The 20813-nt window shown below is 39.2% G+C and overlaps 1 protein-coding gene across 6 annotated transcripts in view; it reads right to left on the bottom strand.

Moving 5' to 3' along the window:
• LOC110973883 (transcription factor COE3-like) overlaps window positions 1-20813 on the bottom strand; it is a 95730-nt gene that overhangs the window by 58934 nt on the left and 15983 nt on the right. For all 6 annotated transcript variants that reach the window (XM_022225083.2, XM_022225086.2, XM_087145252.1 and 3 more), the window contains one exon: window positions 20464-20532. In XM_022225083.2, coding sequence (XP_022080775.1) covers window positions 20464-20532 — 69 coding nt within the window. The remainder of the gene's footprint in view (window positions 1-20463; window positions 20533-20813) is intronic.

Here is a 20813-nt window from a genome sequence, read left to right on the forward strand (position 1 = left end):
GGAAGCAGAATAACCTGGCTGTAGGGAATGTCCTTGTCCATCCCAAATTCCACACATACTGCAGTGATGATTCTGCTTGTAGGTGTCCATAATTTCTTTCTCTTGAAGTTTTGGACCAAGGTCCAGTTTGGGGCAACCATTTGGGGAGCTTTGTTGTGAGAAGCTAACATTTGTTCAAATTTTTCTAATGACCGAGTAATGGTGATCTTGCAGCAAGGGCAAATTGGTGTTGGTCTGTATTGCTCATCATGCAGGGATTGTGATCACATCTTTACAATACCCTTTTGCCTTGTTGGAAAGAGAAAAATCTCTTGTCCGTTGGCCTCACATTTGAAACAACTGAGAAAGAGAATTGAAAGACAAATTAAAATGATTACACTGTAATACTGTGAAGTTTATTGCGACATTTGTAACCCTGTCTAAAGATGATACTGGTGAAATAGCAAACTCAATATAAATACCAGAACTGTAATAATTGTTATAATTCAAACATGACTGCTCTCTAAGAATAATCACCTTTTAACTACATATCCATCATTGCTCCAAGCAATCCAAAGTTTTCAAGCTGCATGGTCCAAGGATATTGGTTCTCAAAGGTAGCACATCCATTAGAAGTGACCTAAGCCAGCAATGATGATGATATATAGGTGCTACAGGTCAGGCAGAAAATAAAAACCTTCTGCTGTCAACGTTCCATTTTCTTTTTTTCCCTTCAGTTGAAGCAAATTCCACATTTACTCTTTCCTTAATGGGATTTTTGGCTTTCTGACCTCAGTACTGACTGCTTTTTAACAACAGTATTAACCAGATGACATGAAATGTTGCATGGACATTCACAGAAGCGATCAGTTACTTTTTCCCTGAATGTTATGTTTTAATCAATGAAAGGGACAATAAAATGTACACTCTTATTGTTATCTTAATATGAACATCGGTAATGACTGGTGTGAGTTAGTTGTTTACTAGGCCCAGAAATAAAGAAATTTGAAAAGTCTGATAAACCTTGTACATGCAACCCCTTCCATCACAAATTCCATGGGTAAGAGTTATTTTAACGCTTTGTATTGTAGAATATTTTCTTCCTCGACATATGAAAAAAAAAAGTGGGTTGGCTTGAATTCTGTTAAGGTTGGATGACTCTGGGAATATTCTTACTAAATACTGCCGCCAGAGTTCTACTTCATTAACAAGCCCGCTTTATTAGACACAGCTTCAACTGTTGAATCGGAATAAAATTCCATTATGAAACTGCAACATGATTGCAATTTTTAACTCCAAGATCAAAGTCAAGTTATATTTTGTTTTATTACCAGCAAAAACAAAAGAGGGGGGTTCTTATTAGAATGGGTGCACCTCAGTGTGGCTTATCCCCAAGAGGTCTGCCCCCAGAAGCAAGTACTTACACGCTTGACTTGCAAGAAGGTCATTGCTTCTCGTTTTTACAGTCAGCTAAGACCTGAAACCAATCAAATAACGAGTAGTCCCTTTTCTTTGTGGTCGGGTTCGGTCCCCGCTTTACAAAGTGACGTTTCTGGGACAGGTCAATTGAACTCCCTAGCAAACTGAACTTGGGCCCCCAGGCAACCCAACTTTGGATACCCTCAATCTAAGAGAACCTCTGACTGCCAATGAGAAATGAATTAAATTCCAAGAGCGGTACTTTTCTTCCAGCTGGATCAGAGTTATTAGGATTTTGTCTGTATCATACGTGATGAGATGTGGAGAACTTGCTTGTTTTCCAGAAATTAAAAACGTCATATCTGAGCAATAAGCAAATTAACCACTCATCGAAGGGGAAAGCGTCACTGATTAACACCTATGGGCTATGTGTAATTACCAGTGCTCTAGGAGACGAAGACTTGGCCATGTATGGGCCTCACTGGCAAGGAAATTAACAAATTAAAACAGTCCAGCTTTGTCGCCTGGCATCTCCCATATCAAGTGCAATCAATACTGTACTGCTTGCGGGCAGAGAGTCGGCCATCAAAAGCTATTGTACTCCTCAGAGATACTCCTGAGATTACAACTCCTAATGCGGTCCTGAAATTTTGTTAGGCCTTCTTCTTCAAGAAGAGAAGTAGCTGAGGAATACACCCGTTGAAGCTGAGGGTTTAGTTGGATGCAGACTGAGGGGGGAAAAATCCCGATCCAATTCACAATGGCAATCTTGAAAAAAGGCATGAATGCCGGGATTGATCAAGAAATTGTGCATGTGCAAGTACTGCCCTCACATGAAAATATAGGGGGAGGAAGTTGGTCAATCAAAGAGTTCTGGGGGTGGTGCTATACATAGTATTCATAGTGTGTAATACCTTAGACTTTCTGCTTACTGATGCTATGGAGGAGAAAGGACTTTCCTCTATGCTGATACATGTATGCAAAGAATGGACACTTGCCTAAAACAGCATTATTGAAGTAAAATCCAAGGTGCTGCCACACAGAGATGGTTCATCAGTCGATGAGACAGTTTGCAAGACCCCCCTGATGTGACTTAGTAACCAAGATATCTGACAAACAGAATTGGGGTGCCTGGTATCAGAAAATTACCATTTTAACGTATGTTGGCGATGCAAATGAACACATTGGGTCATCCCTATGATGCCGTCATGGACACTTTGTAGCTGTTAATCTTGGCTATTATGACCACACATGCATAAAAGGCCCACCATGCCATCACGTTTAGAAAAATGAACAGCCAGGTACCAACAAACCATATTTTTCAAGTTATGGCCTAGGTGTGGGCAACATAAAAATGTGGGGGTTTATTAAGATAAAAACTTGAAGAGTGAATTGTTTTATCAACATGTTTCTTTCAATTATCTGTGCCGTTTTCCACCATTAAAGAGTACTTGAAGCTTTCAAAATCCTGCCAAAATGTATTAACTCGAGGATGAGCATCATAAACTTACAGCTTCAAAAAGGATAGATTTGTGAGTTGCTCTGAATGAGAATTAAATTAAAAATCAGTGAAAAGCTTATGCCTTGAGTTACGCCAACAAATAATAACAAAGAGGCTTTATTCAATGGCAAATGATATTGACATTTTTCAACAGGTTTCAAAGCTCACATTAGGTAAGAAAAAACCTCAATTTCCTTTGGTGGTTTATGTGTCTGCATGAAAGCATGCTACTTGAATGTTCACTCATTTACCACCTGAAGTCTTACAAATTGGGCATTTTTTATGAAACCAATATCTAGGGGTCAAACACATTGCCAACAAAACGTGACTTAACAATCAGCAGGTCGCCTTTCACCTCACAAGTTAAGTAGGTTCTGCAAATGCTAGCACACACCCCCCCTCCCTTTGCTCACCTCCCTCCCGACCCAACCACCCCTGTCACTGATTGGATATGCACCCTCTCACTATCTGTACAGCCAATGGTTTACACTTCACACCGCAGCATGAAAGAGAGATGCAAGCTGCCATACAACCAGTCTGTTTTAACAGTGTTGCGTTCCCCCAACGTGTGCACTTTCCGTCGACCGGCCCGGAAGTTTCAAAGATGAACACATGCTCCATTTGCAGTGGTTCCCAGGAACAATGAGCTTAAGGGATATCAGTTAGCCCCGTACTACGTGTTGGATTCTATGGAGGCCAGGGCAAGACAGAGGAGGTTCTAGATGAGAGAGCCAAGAATTCATTTCCCTGGCATTGGTGAAATCGGGTAATCTTTCATATGGGCAATGGGAAGAGTGAGAGCTCTGTCAACATTGACTCAACTACATCACAATATAAGAACAGGGCTGGCTTGATAGCATATTAATAGTCAAGCCAGTTTGACTCCCACTAACCAACACATAATTTGGTTTCCCATCTCTCCTGCCTCTCCACATGTCTATTTCCTAACCATTATTTTCACTCAAGAAACCACAACAAAAGCCATCTTGTCTACGATTCCATCTTAAACCTTTACCCCATTAAATCCAAACACAACCCCAAATTTCTGTTGGGTCTTGTAAAAATGAGACGTAAAATTGCAACAATCTTTGAAGTGGGTTCTTCTACATGTACACGTATTTAACTTTTTCCAAGGATGGATTTGCACGAGGGAGATGTTAATTAATTTAGGATTTTTTGCCCTGGCTGACGTGTATTACACTGTATACTCTGTTAGTTAACTAGTACCGTCATTGGATGTTGTTACATGTACATGTATAAGATTAAAAGTAACTTAAAAGATCATAAATAACATCATACAACATCAAATGGACTCATTTCAGCATTTTGTTTCCTCTAGAAAAGTGTATCTTTTTCATGTACATTATAATTCAAAATCGAATTCATCAAAATAACATGAAATATAGTATTAGAAAAACCCAGCAAAAATGAAGAAACTGACCAGCACAGTTCTCAAATGAACCTAGAAATTCAAAAGGATATTGAGATAGGTACAATTACAATGATATACAATACTTCCTGCATAAGCAGTTCATCTAATTGTTAGAGATGGAGAAAAAGCTGACTCAGAAGAAAATATTCCTCAGACACATTCCCCCAAAGATAACAAAATATCCAAATTCACTATAAATGCCAGTCCTGACACGTCGGAGCAGCTAAGCAGACTGCAGATGAGCCAGTATTATGTCAACATGCCTTGATATCATATTCAACAAATGAACAACACCATCTCAACCCTAATGAAAAGGCTTGCCATGCGTGGATACCTTGTTTATTCAGGGAAGAGCATGCTTGCATTGAGAGATTTTTTCCTACTTTTTGGAGGGTGTGTGAGAAGTGCATGATAAATGACTTGGGAATCTTCTGAGAGCAGTACTTGCTTATTAATAGCCAGGAATCTGATTCTATGAAGGGTCGAGGGGCCAAAACAAGTAGTAGGGTTGTTATGACTGTAGAGACAATGACAAAAATTAGTGCTGACACGTCCGAAAAATGGAAAGGGACTATCCACCTGTATTTATATCCAAATTATATTTATAGTATTGTCTTTTAGTAACAAAAAATATTGCCAACGAAAATTACGTGAGTATGACAAATTATGTTTTCGGGGAACTGTAACTCAATACAAATGTCACTCATCATCCCAAAACCAGGCCAAAGTCGGTATTTGTGATGTTGGACAATTCCTCTCCTTCAGCTTTTTTTTTTAACACTTTAAAGTGATCCATGTTAAATCAAAATTCTGTCTGCAGTAAGCTTCTCACGGGTAGAGATAGCTGTAAAACTCCCATGAAAATCTGTACAGTGGAAGTTCCACTATTTGAGGGTTATGATCACAAATATTCAGATGAACCATGCTGGTGGGTTGTCCAATCATTTGTTCTCGCAAATGCTGAAAGTAATTTTTCTACTGACTGTGAAATTTCTTTGCTTATTCTTCATTTAAGGATTCTGAAATTTCAACTTGATTACATCAACTCTTTCAGGGAGGCTACAAAACTCATTCCACGAAATCTGAATTTTTATAAAAACTAGGTTGCAAAAAGAACTGACTCTGCAGCATTTTTCACCCAGTCAAGGTGTCACTGTAATGGATTGGCAGTTGCAAACTCTAAAGAACAGTTTCCAAAACAAACATACCCCAGTAGGGGATAAATAAGGCTATTCATGGAAGAGGTCAATGGGTCCCTATCAGGTAAGAACAGGTCATACACCCTCTGCCATGCACCACTGAACATGCCACAATGCTGTAATTTCACAGGTGTTTGACCACCAAAATATACTTAGTATTACACTACACACATGCAATGGCCCAAGAACCAACTTTCTATGAGAAGGCTGGCAAACGAGAAAAGACCTGGGCCTGGTTTTATGAAGTTCATTCTTTTCTTTAGCCGGGATGAAAATAAGAAAATTTACCAACAAGAAACCCTCCTGAGTCATAAAATTGTAGGTTGGAGAACCTCAAGGGGAACTTGTGGTCAACTTGGCTTTCTGAGTCACCAATGGAGGAAGGAATACAAGCACTGTAGTTACATTCATTTTTGATGGAAGTCCAGCATCAGCTTTTATCATCGAATGCGCATACTTTTTTCGAGCTAATAGTAGTAATACATGGCAGAGTTTGACACTGGAAGAGACAGCAGGTGTTAACAGACAGGTGTTGGGTTTTATATCAGATTGAAAGCCAGTTCATACTTGGCATGAAAGCAAACACAAATTTGCAAATTTGTGATGTCAGATCAAATATTGGCACTGCAAATTTGCAAAAGTTGAACACATTTCAACTTGAGTAAGAGTCTGCTGCAAATCTTTTATGACGTCAAATCCACTTGGCTCTCACATTCACCTGTAGTATGAAGTGGCCATAAGTGAGAGGTGATATTCATGGGAATATGGCAAAACATTAGGACTTGCAGCAATGGAGCACCTGCGAGTTCGCAATAATAAACCAAATCAGCGGCAGGCTAGAATGTGGGTCTGGGAATCATTGAAGGCATGGCCTCCAAAGTCATGCAAGTGTACAGGGACTAGTGGTACCAGGACCCTGAGAGGTGGAACACATCCTCGTTAGCCAGTGGCGAACTGCCATCAGCTGAACAGCAGTGACCTTAGCGTATTAGCATCACTGTATGCCTACATGGATAGCGCTAGGAATGAGAGATGAACACCCGCATCAACCGGTACCCTGCAGCCATGAAATCTTGTCTGGCTCTCACTAGCAGGTCGGCCAGCTTACACTAGTGCCTTTAGCAAAACGGTGTCACAGTACACCTTGGTTGTCCCCCGCATAGTTTTACAAGCTTTTGGGGGCCTTCCATAGCACCAGGAAAAGAGGAAGAATAAAAGCACATCTAAAAAGTCCAGGGACATCAAGCTGCATGCACATGAGACAATCACCGTTGTTAACCCAGCCACTGGCGTTTTTAGGAAGAAAAACTTTAAAATGGCTATGGGTTGGCTATGCAGCTATAACTAACGATATCATGTAACTGCTGTGAAATGAAGGAGGTGCCAAGACTCAACACAGACGCACAATAAATGGCACCATCAGTCTAGCCAAACCCCCAGGCGCAATTTGTGATAATTTTTGCCCAGTCGAGAGTAATCACTTGTTAAGACTGTGAGTAGAATCAGAACTTTAGGATGGGTATCTGCTGTACCACTGCGGCGATAATCTCTGCAGTTAACAACAGCATTGGGAACGTTGACCTGAATTTGAATGTTATTGAATTATTGCAAATCATGCTTGAGACACATCATATCAGTTGACATTATAGAAAAAACATCTGTGGCTGAATTGACAAAATGTGCTCATGGTAACTAAAATGTCCTCTCTGCTTGTATCAGATGCATCATACTCAGCTTCTCGCAGAACAGAAATTGAGATTTATTGTTTTCCAAGCAAAAGTCATGATGAGCAAACAATTTTTTCAGAAGAAAAGCTGAAATTAGCTTTTATAATCTATACAGAGGAGACATTAATTTCCAAACGATAAAAGAACTTTTTTAAGCTTGGATACTTTCATAGGAAACCATTTTGTTATTGATTGCAATTAGGTAGAGCTCAGGTGGCTTGGTGAATGCTAGTACGGCTGCACTGCTAACCAACCATGCCCACAACCATCTTCCATCATCCCCCCCCCCTTGATGACAAGGAATCCCTCTGCAGTGTCTGAGTCACAGTGGACCCACCGTTATGCAGCACTGATTTCGCCTTTCATATTTAATGGGGAAATAAATACGGAAATAGGTCATCCCTTTGCAATATTTATCTGATTTTGCGGGGGTCAACTGCCTCCGAGTGAAACTGGGGTCATGGTAAATTAGCATAAATTACAGGGGTATGTACGCAGAGAACATTCTACATGTACAGTAGGTTGATAATATCAATACTACTGATTGTTGTACCTTTAACTGGACAACGAATGATCCTCATTGCTTGCATGCAACAAAAGAAAATGGGAAACTCAAAAATAACGACATTTTCTATGGTAGAAGCGTTTAAACTTCCAAAATAGAACAAGATGAGAGAAGTCTCACGTTTGCATCAAATGATGAAAATCAATACAAAACAGACAATCCTCAAAAAATAATATAAAAACATTTCTTTTAAATACCACTCTAAAAATCTAGGTCATAATTGTTTTTATCTTCACAATTCCACAATTCATGTTAATGTCCTTAGTATGCACTCATTACATCAATCTGTTCGCTTCAACACTGAATATCTTAACCTTCTGCTTTGCTAAATATGATGACCTAGTTCATCCCATTCCACCTGTCTCGGGACTTCACTGACCAAACCACAGACAGAATGAAACAATAAGAAACACACCCAGATGATGTCAAGCTTTCACCACTTGCTGGACACAGTAGACAGACTTGAACCAATTCCCTTCTTCATTTCTGTGATTGATGACCAATAGAAGCCCAGCACAAGGATGGAGGAAATAAAGAAAGCTGGTACAGCCTTAGATTGCCCCCTAGGCCTGTGGCCCAGGCTTGTAGAGAGATGACTTAGGTTTGGTAGTGATGATGAACTGGCTAACCAAGATGAGTCAGTCGGTGAGGTACAGACAGGAAGGGCTGACAAGTTAAAATTGTCTGGTACCAGTACATTGTTCAGAGAGAACAAAGTCAACCATATCACCTACCCAAGTGGGGGCCACGCAAATGCCACATTAGCGACAAAATTCCCATTTGGGCTTCTAAGTATACCTATTGACCTTTTCTGAAAGTTCACACAGGACTTCTGGGCTCAAGCCATAAATTCTTTCACTGAAAACAAAGCCTTTAAAGATCAAAAGGCAATCTTTTAAAATGATGCAGTTTATATATTATATTATATAAAAATCAGGATGAATTAATTGAAACAGAGAGGAATTCCTGTTTAAGTGTATCCATGTTTAACCTTTCATGAAAGGGTCAACCAATGCCTGCATGTTTATACATGTCCATATCAATATATCATTCATTAGTTTGAATTTTTTTTTTTTAATTTTCAATTTTTAGGAGCATGTGAGAAGAAAAGGCAAAGAAAAGAAAAAAACACAAAACATTTGTCAAAGACATTTTTTCTAGGTTGTCAATCTCTGTATGCATTTACACAACCCAAAAAACAATATTCAAAAACTTAAATAAAATCGAATACAAGTTAGTAATCTTCAAAAATCAAGAGGGACTCAAGTTCTATATTCTGGGAATCATAAAACTGTCTATCCCTACCCTCCCCCCTAAAAAAATCCCAATGGAGGAGGTGTCAATTACTCTATTAAAAGGAACAGGTAGCAGGTACATTACCTGCCTAACGACTAAGGCACAATACCACTGGTACTCCTACAATTACAACAAATTAAAAGATACCATGGCCTTGGTAATGATCAGCTTGGGACGTGGTGTTAAATGGGTCTAGGGAATCCAACAGCAACAGCACTAATGTCACACCATCTCAGGGAAAATAAATATTGCAAGAAGTCTTCGGCATGGGGGGATCGTGCCTACATGTACACATGTAGGCCATCATATTGAAAGTGGTTTTAATTTTAAGTGATAGGAGAGCCCTTGTGACTTGGGTAAGGCTGGGAGGGGGGTGCAAGCCTCATTGTGGTAGAGAAGACCGAGTGAGAAAGGACTTCCATGAGAAATTGTATATGCATTTTTAATGTCATTTCCATGATTGAAAATCCTGACTGTAATCGGTTCCCCGCGGGATCAGGTTAATGCCGGCTTCAACTCATTAGGAGGGTAGAGGAGCTTGTTGTTCACGTCCTAGTGCAATCACTTCAGCCCGGCAAATCGAGAAAAAAAAAACCTCTTCACACCTCTGCACAATGGACGAGGAGGTCATTTCTGAAGGAAAGGAAGGGGATGGGGGGGTGCAGGTGAGAGATATGTGAGGCTAACACTTTAGCGGTGTCCTCCGTTGCATTTTGATTGGGTCTTTTTATGCTAAAGAAGGCGTGACAATTAACACCGTTGGGTCCCCGGCCCAAGGCACTGCCAATATCCATTTGTGGTAAGCTATTACAATTAGATGCTGGGGAAATTTCTTACCCACACTGCCGAGAAAAGATACCTAGTTGATTTTTTTCCCCCTTCATTCTATGCAACTGTTCACACCATCTGGGCCAAATCAGACAAATGTATCTAGTTTATAGATAATAGCCTATGAACATGCATCACTTATTGCCTCAACATTTGTACGGGTTAAAGATTGGTAAATCAGTTGGAGAGAAAATATTCGTGGTCTTGGAAAAATGAAAAAAGGTGGTGAAATACCACATCACGAAAATCAGGCTGAAAGCCTGAGAAACCTTGCAATAAGAAGAAAAGACATTTCAATCAAAGAAATATCTACCAATAAACCACGAATTATCCTTTTTTTTCCTATAACTTTAAGCATTTCACAGAGACTAAGTACCAAATTAAATTTTTTTTCTTTTACATTTGTCACTTTTGTCAATTTGTTTGTTGACGGAACTCCGGAAGCAGGAGAGAGAAGTGCAAGACAAACAGCACTGAGCGATTCTTCCCGATCAGGAAAGACCAGCTAACATCTCTCTCATTTCCCCATATCACAATTGCCTCCCAGGCAAGATGAAGGGTGTTAACGTCCAATACAGCAAGCTGCTATCAAGCCTCAATATCCTGAACTACTTAAGCGTGTCGTTTTAGAACGCTAGCCACTCAATCAGTCCAGTCTGTGCTTCTGGAGCATAAGACATGTACGTGCACCCATTACTGCAGATGGCCACATTTATATGCAAAGACTCCTAGGCAAAAATTGATCGTAAATTTCTGGGAAGAAAAACTACTTATAGGAGGTGTGAACTGAATTAAAAACATCTTTTCTTTATTACCTGATCAATGCTAATTGTTTTTCTTTCTATTAAGCCAAACGACAGAAGGCAGAAAATTAGAAATGGGAACAGCTTGGAGAAGGAAAGTGTCCTTGTTGGATTTCCCATTACCAACAAACTACCCTACTCATCAATGTTTATCTTCATTTGCATCATCTGAGCGAGGAGCAAAGTCAGCCAACATGATGCTATTTATCCGCTTGATGATTTATCATAGCACTTAAAAAGCGTGATGGCACCATTTCAGGCCGTTACGCTGCCGCTAGCTGGGGCCGCGGCATTGGACGACTTTTACCCTGTGCCATTAACGTCGCGGTACTCGGATGGCATGCCCAAAACATCTCCCTGTGTGATTCGATACTCTGCTCATCACTGCCAATTTCAACAAGCAATAATGATGCGCCATTTATAATGAGTTGGGCAACTCCGACAGAAAGTAGGTAGAAGCTAACCAGTTGAACTCGACAGTGGTAATTTGTTTGGAAAAAATCAATAGAAGGGACTTGAGGGACAATAACTCAGTGTCAGCAAAATTCTACAGAAAGATCAGTCACACAGTATAATGAGATCTTAAAAAATTATACGCTGTAGATGGGTTCATAAGCGACAAAGAAAAACAAATAAAGATTAGGGAAATTATCATTAGAGAGCAGTGAGTTTCAATGAGGTGTATTTAGACAGTACACAATTAATAATAAGGTAGGAAAAAAATACTCAATAAGAGACAGAAATGTGAGAAAAAACATCAATATCCAAAAATGAAACACAAAAAACATTAATGACTTCAAACTTGATATCGAAAAGTTTAAAATGTGCCAATTCAACTATTAATAATGAACAGCCAGCATTTATTGTGACTTGTGCTTGTAAACTGTACACTTGACTCATTTCAAAAGGACTGTAGAATTCTGGACTGCTTCGAGTTTACCGTAGATAAAGGAACAAAGACAGCTGTGAGCACTCTGGGGCGGTAATTTTCTCCACATTATTATCGTTGTAATCTCCAAGGATTGGGTCTTCTGCATGGATGAACTACAAGAGCATCTCCTTCAGATTAAAGCATGCGATAAGTCTTAATCAAAACATATGTGTATCAATGAAATGCATCATGCACAGACATGTATTGTTTGGTATGGTATGAAAGAAGCAACTCTTCCATTCTTTTGCAAATGTGATGTTGGTCTACTTCTGAAACTGCATTAGATCCTCTCCCTTTAATCAACCTTAAGACTGGCCAACATAATTTATTCGCAGGACCCACTGATTTAATTTGCCGCAGAAAGTATTAAATTTTTGCATTCTTAAACAGCATAAACAGGGCACTTTTAGATATGAAAACAAACCTAGTAGGTTTTCGCTGATGTACAAGACTTTGATAGGTATCTTTTTGCTATTATACAAGATCTTAATTGTAAAAGGGTTGAGTCATTCTTGCATCAGAATACTGGTAAAAGTTGGGATTAGAGGTGGTTTATATCCCCCCCAAAAAGTCACTGAAGACTCTACCTAGCCAAATCCCAATTTGTAATTTGCCTCTAGCCTTAAATAAATGGTCATCCTTCCTGAGCCTACTTTTTTTAATATTTACACTATTAAACCAACATCAGAGGCAGCCAGAGCGAAGGCCGGCTGCCGAATAATTTGGGGTCCGTTAGGCGGAGTAATTTACATCCAGTAAGGGAGCAAACATAGTCACACTTGACAGCAAGATTCTGTAGCTGTAGTTCACCGCCTGATCCAAGATTCAATCTTGCCGTCATTACTGTCCTAACCAGTGCTACAGAGAATTTCTTACATGAATTCTGCAAACAGAACATTCACCTACACCCCAGGGACAACACAGAGTGTTGTACTTTTGACACCAATTGATGATGATGACCTACGACGAGAACAAGGGGGATATTTGATGGTAATATTGGAAGGGTTTAACAGTAGCAAGACTGAATGAACAAAAACTAAGAAGACACCAGATCCTTCTGTCTGCACAATCCATCAAGCTTGATCAATACTACAAAAAACAGGAATACATTCGACTAGAACAACTGGGCTTTTACAAGGAAAGAAATCAGGCAGATACTATCAACACTAGGATGAAAATGCACCATAAGAATAGACCGATCTTCCTTTTCAACTTGTAAAAAATTGTAACTCTAAATTGTCCTTATGAATTAAAAATATCCTTAAATTAGAAAGCTTTCCTATTGTTTCCAACTTCTTCAGTCACAGGAGACAAGAAAATTTTATTTCAATCTAAACAAAAGTTTGCATCCAGTAGATTCAGTAACGGACACATAAAAGTAAACCTACTTTTGAAGAAGAAACTTACAAATACAATTTTCATGATTTTGCTTCCATTCAAGCAGTGAACAATATGATTATAAGTCTCTAACTTGAGCCATCACCTCTTTTCGGAAAGTTTTCAAGGTGTCTGTAATGGTGACTCTCAGTTTGACGCTACTCTCTACAATACTGAATTATGAGCCCAGTCTGGACCACAAGCTGACTGAAACATCTGACAAGAAATGAGAAGGGATGAAGTCACTCAACACAACCCTCTTAACTAGTGGTTTCTGCTTGCGTGCCCTAACAGGACTTTTCTTCTTGTCCAAGAATACTTGTGTGATTATCCCGAGGTGTTCCTAACCACCAAAAGAACCTCATTTTACAAGGAATGTTGCCATGGCATAATTGCATTTAGGGTGGGTATTTTTCAGCTGCCATCAATCACTCTCATATGAATATCCGTTTCCTTTTCTTTTCCTCGTTCTTCTTTTTTGGAGTTTGGGTTGGTTTGGTGCACTTGAGTACCTAATACAAGTAGGTTTGGACTGAACAAGCTATTACACAGTGTATATCAAGTTCTCTAGAAGTGACACTCTAAGCATGGTGTACTTCATGATACAATCTGCCCTGCTTTCAAGTACCCCAAATTACGAATTGCATACTCATGAACTCAATCATTTTGAACAGAGAGTTGGGCAGTTCTTCACGTGATGTCAGATGATTTTTATCAATGTGGTATCATCTCCCACCTTTCACATTCATATCCTACTTTGATCCATCTTCAAGTCCAGAAAGGAAGTAAGTTTAATGCCAGCTGTATTACTCAGGTTATAAACCAGAAGCTCCAACAACCTGCAGAAAGCACGTTTTAAGATCATGACCCACGTAAAATTCACTCTACAGCAGTAGGTTTAAAGACCTACAATTCAATGATGGAATTTTTTCCTGGTGACATACGTATCAAATAAGTCTCTGACAACTCAAGATTTCTGTGTCATCCTTTGGCAAATGCCTACCATGTGGGAGAGGTATTATTCCAGCGCCTGAAAGTCTACACCGAAAGAAAATTTATGACTCTGGAATACGCTGGTACAGATGTAATTTTTATACTGATCAGCACAAACAGCAAGCACAGAATATGCAATGGACGGAGCAATGCTACATACATCAATCAGTGATAATGGCAAACAAATCCTAACCGGCAACATTCTTAATTCAGCTCAATAGCTTCTAAAACAAGACATCAAAAAGCACTGTCAACGTAATTAGTAAGACTATCCAATATCAATAACTTAATAAATGAGAAGCTTACCCAATATGTACGCATAATTGGACACAAGTACATTTTGTTCATAGTACATTAAAACCATTGTATCTATTGAGAAGCACTGATATAGTAAGTTCACCATGGGAATACTAAGAAGAACAAGCAGCCTACATTGAATATACCAGCCAGGGTTATGAAGGAACTGTTGTGTATCGTGACAGTGCCACTATAGGATAGCCAAGATGAGGGGGGGTTGAGGATAGAGACAGGAAAGATGGACGAAGACGAGCAAGCGGGGAGAAGGAGAAGCAAGCAAAGAAAGTAACTCCCTGAGGAGGTGGATTAGCTGTACCTCAGAGAAGCCCAATGGATGGCAAGACAATACCACACAATGGCAGATGGAGGGAAGATCGTTCAAATTGGAGAGCAAAGAAAGGAGCAGGAAAGGTAAACACAGACCGCGGCCACGGACGAGGCTCATCCCCCTGCCTGAGTCAATTTCATCAGCGTCTATTACAAACCCTGCCGCCACATGCTCAGCACAGCCTAATGGGCTTTAAAAGGATGGGGCTAACTATAGGATGGTGCCCAAATACAAAAAAAAAATCCAGTGCATTAGTGAAGCGGGGAACCAGATACAGCCATGTCATATTAAGGCAGCGCGGGTTGCTAGCTGTGACATCTCTTGACTTGAAAACCTGCTCAAGCCAAGTCAAGGTTGTTAGCTCTTGACTGGGATCCACCCATCTCCCTGGAACAAAAAGGTTTTATGGATGTTGGAATGGTGCGTTCTTCCTCTTCCCAAAAAGACTGGACTATGGCGATTTAATCAGGCAGAAGTGAACTTAAAATGTCCCTAATCAGTGATGTAAATTGACAGAGTGGACTGGTATTAAGGGGCACTTACAAGCCAGAGTGCAATGCCACCGTACTTTAGGAAAACACAAATTGGTCCAGCATAAAAAGACATTTACAATGGTCAAAGTACACAAAGCGACTCTTAAAACCAAGGTATCAAACAGTGTACTTGCTCTGAGTTTCTATTCACAAAACATTCTCCATTGTCTTCACACTGTAGACAAACATTCCGTCCATAATTAACTGTTTCACCGCTTTGGTCTATCTAGTGCATTAGTTTTTCAAAGTTCTGTCAATCAACTTTTGTTTTAGTACATTTTCCAAACCATATAGTACAGTAAACGGCCTGTTCGTACAGAGTAATGATGGCACATACCTGTAAACATTACAAAATAATTTCCATTTTTCAGGCAACATTTAATTGTTCTGAAATGTCATTTAATGTGTATGTTTCGACTCATCCCAAGGCTGAGGGGAATCAGGTTTACATGAATAACACATAATAAAGGAAATCCACCCACAAATCACTTCCCCTTACTTGTTGTGGAAGGACTTCCTGATGCCATGGGATACAAGCCATGCAACTGTACACCCTAGAGAAAGGTGAACCAAAAATATGCAACCACTTTGATGGGGGACAGGGAAGGCAAAACAAGCCAGGGAAGGAGAGTACTACCAACAATCCCAGCCTCTACTCCACCAAGACAGCTCAGTTATGTCATGCCTCATTGACGGTGCTTTACATGGATGGTGCTAGTAGTGATGACCCTCTCCCCCACCATCCACTCCCCTGCTCGCCTGGGACTGCGGCCCATCACACCAAGAAATCCTCCCACACCAGATTTGTTTGATCCCTTTCACAGTCCTCGCATCTAAGCCCGTCAGACATTAGTGGATCGCTATACAATCAAACCAAGGTGCCTTGCACTTTAGATTCCCTTATATTCATAGAATTTGGATTCTGTCTGTCGCTGGCTAGCCACTGTTTCACCAGTAGGGGCTTTTTCTCCCTACGAGCACTTCTTCAATCTAATAGTAATACCCATTTGAAATTTCATTTCCTGACTACATCCTGGGCAAAAGTGCATCAGCCTGTCTGGCCTTTTTATTCACAAGTGGCGTCGATTCCCTGAAGTTGGACATATCGTTGTTTCAATATTTCTTGCTTGTATCAAGTTTATGCAGAAACAGACATGTTCCCTGGGCAAAATTACCATGTTCAGGAAAAAGGTAATGGTAACAAACAATAGAAACCTCATAAACCATTTCATGTTTCATTGTTTCTGCTTCCATCTGTGTTATCTAGCCATGCACAGTACAACACGGTCATCAGATTAACCCAGATATATCCTATCACAACACAGCTAAAACATGACTCCCTTCAAAAAAAAAATGGGGAGCTTGGAGTAATGTTAATGACTCTTTAATGTCGGATGTCACAGGTCAAACACATGCCCTTCAAGAAACTGTAAGTCAGACCTTTAGAGCAGATTGCAGAAGATTAATTCTGGCTGATATATGAGGCTATTTGCTTGTCCAGATGATGAGAGTTGCAGATGTCCAGGATACAGCGTTTACAAAGTGCTTCTTGACAAAGGTCAAAGGTCATGGAGCTAGCCAATGACAACATAATGAGCATAAAAAAATGTATCCTTGCCACAATTTTATCTTTCAAAACAGTGACACAAACAACAAAAACAGAGAGAAAAGAACAAAGACTTCTCCATAACGACAAAGACCTGAGAGAGACTCCTAAATATTGGGACCAGAATTTAAAAACTACCATGGCCCAATTTTTATTTTTTTGTATTTTACTTAGTGGGAAATTCCAGGGGTCCAAAAGAGTGATATTTTTGTGCCCCTGTTACATCTGACCTTTGTTATTTGACATGGAAATATCACATGAATCGATTTAAACCAATACAACTTGTCTGGCAGGAAATTTGCATTAATTCATCACTCTTGGAAATTAGAAAATGTGTTCTAAACTTACTAAATCATATGTCAGATTTGACAGGGACACAAAACATTATGGAACCTTAATTTCTGGAATCATCCTACTATCAAATCTAGTAAATTCTCTACATGTTCATTCACTGATCAATAAAGTAACTCCCTAAAAATGCCCATGGTACTGGACTCTCCACTCAAGGGAATAAAAAAGTGAAACCAAACCCTGTTAGTAGTGGGTCTGGCTGAAATAGGCACAAAAGCAACCTTCTGGGATAACTTAATGAGAGGGTCTTGCACTAGTTACCTATGGTGAGGATTCTACAAGGTCATCTCAAGCCCTAGGTCTAAACAACAGTTAAGGAACTTCAAAGTATAAGTAATGAAGCTGTCTCTGAGGCTGGAATTCTTCTACAATTTATATGTCAAGGGAAAAACAATTAAGGAAGTATTAATTAATATGCTTAACTAATGCAGCAAATTTTCTCAGGACGGCAATATTTTGATTGTAATTTTTTCATATGTAATTATGTGTCAAAGCAGCATTATGAATTCAAATGTTAGCGAAATGAGCACATCTTGCTATGACAACTTACATTCAGAATAGCCCAACAGCTAGTCAAGCATTTTGCCGTAACGATTTTGCCATACAGTCATTAAAAAATATATATTATAAATGATTAATCTTAAGTGATGAAATATCTTTTGAATTGGCTTGTGGTTGTGAGAAACCACTAAACCATATCCAAAAAAAGGAAGTACACAGAAGTTTGACCCACAGGAAAAAAATTTGAAATACATGTATATCTTATTATGTTAAAATTATCCTGTGAATTTCGGTATCAAGTTACCAATTAAAGATTCATGGTACGATTAGCTTTCTGATGCAAATGAGACTGATGGCAGAGGGGAAAGCCTGGCCTTGCCGACGCACGCTGAAGCACCTACAACCAAGGCAATTTCATGGAGATTGCCAATCAGCCAATTCAATTAGGTGAGGAAGAGACTGGGGGAGTAGAGTCCATCAAGCAGAAGGAGATTCATCAATAATGCATGAGGAGGTATCTGCCTACCAATGGGAACACACAACCTTTACCAACTTGAGTTGACCTGACTTGACCTGACCTACCTGAGTTGACCTGACCTCTCAGTTGTAAGATTTAAAGTGGCTTAAATGACAAATCTATCCAACAGACACTCTAAACTAAACATGCAGTGTACATTTTCAATAAAATATTCTGTGCAATGGCTCACCAATCAAAGGTCACTAGACCCAACTTAATTTGAATTGGCCCGACCTGACCTAACCTGACCTGCAGCGACATTCGAATTTCGAATCAGAGTAAGAGAAGCCATCCAGTACTTTTATGTTACATTTACTTGCTCAAGTCTCAGCCTGACAAGCAATAACCTGACTTTATTTGACCCCTCTATCAAATTTGCAAGGTGTAAACTGATAATCTGTCATCCAGATGGACTTCCATTTAAATCTTGTCATTTTCAAATTGAGGCACTGATGAAGGTATTTAATGGAGACCACTTTACAATCACTTTTCCTGTTCCAAAACTTTCAGAGAAACTAAACAACAGCAAATCCCTACGGTTTAAAACAGTAGTTTTACACCACAGATATTCAAACAATTAAAAAAATTGTTAAGTTGGAAGTAACATCAAATCAAACAATGAAAAGTGATTGTTTTACCATTTGTTTTCTTCTACCGTACATCAAAGACACAAACTCATTAATAAAGTGGCTTCTATTATTAAGTTTGTTTCACTTTCAGATTTTCTTTCCTTGAATTGGGGATGACTCTACGCGCTGCCAAATCTGACAGGTGTAATCTGATTTAAAGAACAGCCAATACTCCCTGAAATTGATGACCTTAGCAGAAAACTAACTAGTGAGGCCTACCAGCTACTGGGGTCCACTAACCACAGCAAGACCCACAAGGAGAGGATGGTATTACTACACCCTCAGCTGTGTCAACTCAAACCTCTACAGCCTTTTATACAGTTGTTTTTTGTTCATCATAAAAGATCTTGAATTTTTTTTTCAGAAGTGCCTAACACTAGTGGCTGGTTGATGTGGAAACAAGAAAGTTCACCGACTGGTACAAAGTGCACACAAAATGAGACAACTAGAAATCATGAACAAGTTTCGTTAGGAGTCTGCATTTTTCACAGCAAATATTGACCACAGAAGTGACACTATTTTCTTTAGCAAATGTTAATTTTCAAATTGTGATTTTGACAATTTTAAGAATATTCAAAACAAATGAGTTACAAGGAAAATTGAAAATCAGTATGATCACATCTGTGATGGTGAGGTATGTTTAAAGTGACTGGTGAACAGATCAGAGGAGGGAATTGTGGGATCTCTGCTTACCCCATCATTTGAGACCTTGTTGCAGAAATGTGACGGGATGTTTTAAAACTTACTTTCTGGATTGATGACATTTGGTTCACTGAACCCAGAGAAATTAGGTTAGGGTTACATGCCTAAGCAACTTCAAGAACACATAGAATTAACTGTTTAAGTAGCAGGTTGTTGGTGTGTGATTGCAATCTAAATTCATATTGCTCTGATCGAGACACATACATGGTAGGACCAGTTCAGCGGGCTCAAAATACAATGTAGGTTAGAACATGTCTGTGGTGACAAAAGTTCTGATCCATCTCAGACAAATAGTACAGGAACTCTGAATATTCTACAACATGCACAACCTTTTTAGGACTAAGCGGTTTGCACCTTTTGATTCTTTTTTCCCAAGGGCACATCCTGTCACTCAACATCTTGTAAAAAATCACCAGAATGGCATCAATATGTTATCTATGTGCTTAATCATGTTACGCTAACTCCTAATGAACATGTAGCAAGCTGATATTTTCAACATTTTACTTCCAAATTACCAAAGTCAATCTAAAGGGTTATGGAAATAAACTCTAGACGATTTGACTTAAATTGCATGTAAAATGTCAAGACTTCTACAACATTACTTTAAGATAGAGGTTCTGCATGGCAGCCATTTTTCTGGTAAGAGTTTTTTGTTTCCACAGGGATACACAGGAATAGCCGCTCCAAAAGCAGATATCGGAAAGATGGCTGCTATGGTGAAGCTCCATTTCCTCTTATCTCTCTGAACAGCATTTAAATGAGGCACAGTAAGTTTGGTAAAGACTATGAAAAAAAAGACACCATTTCACAGTCCTTAATAAATATGTAGGCCTACAAGTTAAGCTGACATTTTTCCTCTTGTCCAAAACCCATCAAGACAGTGGGAAAACAAGAATTGACTAGAACGCGCTTAGGAGCAGAATGATTGATTGAGGTATTTTTCACTTACCTGTCAATGATGACCGGATCTGATGGCGTTTCATTTCGGTTTCCACAACTCTTTTTGTCACAGCAACGACTGGATACAGGAAAGACAATTTTACCACACATGTTACCTTATTTCACTACCCACATTCTACATAGGGCTGTGCTGAATATCCAATTTATTCATTTATCCGATTATTCAATATTCAAATATTATTCTCCGAATTTGAATATTCAAATGCTACAATCATGAAAAGGGAAATTTATCTTTTGGTTTAAATGAGAAAAATTGCACTATGGAGGCTTGTTTCAACCAGCTTCAAATGAAAAGTAACAGAAACCTTTAACAAATTTAAAAAGTAAATTATTCATTAA

Source organism: Acanthaster planci, linkage group LG13, assembly GCF_054643075.1.
Source record: "Acanthaster planci isolate LZ-2023a linkage group LG13, COTS_SCS, whole genome shotgun sequence".
Lineage (NCBI taxonomy): Eukaryota > Metazoa > Echinodermata > Asteroidea > Valvatida > Acanthasteridae > Acanthaster > Acanthaster planci.